The 2,272-nt window shown below is 34.1% G+C and overlaps 2 protein-coding genes across 2 annotated transcripts; both read left to right on the top strand.

The window, feature by feature from the left end:
* Positions 1 to 62: 62 nt before the first annotated feature.
* Positions 63 to 903, top strand: LOC111385474 (the record flags this gene model as incomplete). Its single annotated transcript, XM_023009863.1, has 1 exon — positions 63 to 903. A coding segment is annotated over one exon (841 nt), but the record flags the coding sequence as incomplete, so codon positions are not given.
* Positions 904 to 1,188: 285 nt separating this feature from the next.
* On the top strand, positions 1,189 to 1,929 carry LOC111385475. The gene is made up of 2 exons (XM_023009865.1): positions 1,189 to 1,686; positions 1,787 to 1,929. Exons 1-2 carry the CDS (start codon positions 1,242 to 1,244, stop codon positions 1,918 to 1,920), a joined length of 579 nt encoding a protein of 192 aa, XP_022865633.1. The 5' UTR covers positions 1,189 to 1,241; the 3' UTR covers positions 1,921 to 1,929.
* Positions 1,930 to 2,272: the final 343 nt, after the last annotated feature.

Here is a 2,272-nt window from a genome sequence, read left to right as displayed (position 1 = left end):
AACAATCTTAGTAATGTGAAATGGATATTATGCGATAAGGTCACTAAGGGTGGAATCTCTAGGCATAAATTTCACGTAGCAGGGATTAAGGGAAAAGGTGTGGCATCACGTCCTAAAGCAAGTGAAGAACAAAAAGCTAAGTGTTTTGAGGCGATTCAAGGGACAAAGTCCAAAAAAATAGAGAAGATATTGAATGATGCTAAGTTGAGGGAAGATGTGAATATATCTTTGCCTACTATATGTGAGGAAGAAGATGAAATTGCTATTATTGAAAGAGGGACTAGAAAAAGGCCTATTAACGTGGGACCTATGGATCAATTTGCAAGGTCTATCAATGTCAATGATACTTCTATGAGTGCAAATAAGAAATTGAGACAACAAAATATGAATGATGCAATAGCTAAGAAAAGGTTATTAGAGGTTCGTCGATATTTAGCAAGATGGGTTTATGAAGCCAGAATTCCTTTTCATGCCATTGATAATGATAGTTTTAAACTATTTGTTGAAGCTCTTGGTCAATATGGACCGGGTTACATTCCTCCTTCCCAGTACCAATTAAGGGAGCCACTTTTGAATGGAGAGGTGGAGAGGACAAAAGAAAATTTGAAGAAGCAAGAAGAAGAGTGGAAAAATAATGGGTGTTCAATCATGACGGATGCTTGGAGTGATAGAAAAAGAAGAAACATTATGACTTTGTGTGTGAATTGTAAATTGGGGATCACATTTATTTCATCAAAGGAAGCTTCAAATGATGCTCATACAGGTCAGTATATATTTGACTATGTCAATGATTGTATTAAAGAGGTTGGGGTTGAAAATGTGGTTCAAGTTGTAATCGACAATGCTTCCAATAATATGGCCGCTGCAAAATTGTTAGAATTACAATGGCCTAACATATTTTAGACATCATGTGCCACTCACACTTTAAACCTTATGCTTGAAGGAATCTCTATACTTCCCAACTTCAAGGGAGTGATTAGCAAGGCAAAATCATTCACTATTTTCATTTATGCACATCACAAGACTTTGGCATTGATGAGAAAGTCAACAAAAAGAGAGATAGTTTGGCCAGGAGTCACTAGATTTGCATCCTCATTCTTAACATTGCAAAGTTTGCTTGATAAAAAAACAAGAGTTGAGAAGTATGATGACTAGCAATGAATGGGATAACACGAAATGGTCCCAAGTCTAAAAAGGGAAAATAGGCATTTGATATTATTGTTCCGAACGATTTTTGGAACATGATAGACTTGTGTTTGAAGGTATTCACTCCACTAGTGAAAGTTCTTATACTTGTTGATGGAGAAGAAAAGCCTTCAATAGGCTTTGTTTATGGAGAGCTACTAAAGGCAAAGGATGACATTGCAAAAATATTGAAGAGGGAATGTGATTATAAGCCAATCTTGGACATTATTGATGCTAAAAGGAAGGGTCGCCTTGATAGTTCACTTCATACAACGGCTTTTGTTTTGAATCCATTCTATTTCTTCAAGAATCCATGTATAAAAGATGATTCATTCATGATAAATAATTTGATTGCTTGTGTTGAGAAATTCTTTCCTAATGATCAAATGCAACATCATGTGATAAATATTGAGTTGCAAAAATATGTCCAAAAGGAAGGTTCATTTGGAAGGAAGCTTGCAATAAGTGCATGTGAGAACAATGATGAAAATTACAATCCGGGTATGTTAACATATTACTCTCTTTTATATCATTAATTTATTATAATTTATATATGATTATATAAATATTAAATAACATGTTTTTTACATTCATTTATTAGTGAGTTGGTGGGATTTTTATGGGAATGAAACACCCAATTTGAAGACCATGGTAAAAAGGATACTTGATTTGACTACTAGTTCATCCGGTTGTGAAAGAAATTGGAATTCTTTTGAAGGGGTAAGTATTAATTAGGTTGTTACATTTTACTTGAGCAATGAATAATTACTTGAATATGATTTGCTCCATTAAATGTACTTTTCTTTTTCTTCATCTTTTTATTTTTTAGATACACTCGAAGAAACCGAATAGACTTGACATTACCAGGATGAACAATCTTGTTTATGTCCAATTTAATGCAAGGTTGACAAACAAGAAAAAGACGAAGAAGGGCAAAATAGAGACTCTATTAGCAAGTGATGCATCTAATGCACAATCTTTGATTGTAGAGGATTGTGATGATAAGGAGGAGTATGATGGGGTGGAAAATGAAATCTTACAACCTTCATCAAGAGACGGAAATACTTAGAATGATATAAGAGAGCCT

This window comes from Olea europaea, unplaced genomic scaffold (genome assembly GCF_002742605.1).
Source record: "Olea europaea var. sylvestris unplaced genomic scaffold, O_europaea_v1 scaffold3171, whole genome shotgun sequence".
NCBI lineage: Eukaryota > Viridiplantae > Streptophyta > Magnoliopsida > Lamiales > Oleaceae > Olea > Olea europaea.
The sequence above is the reverse complement of the archived record's forward strand: the minus strand, read 5'-3'. Positions and strand labels throughout refer to the sequence as shown.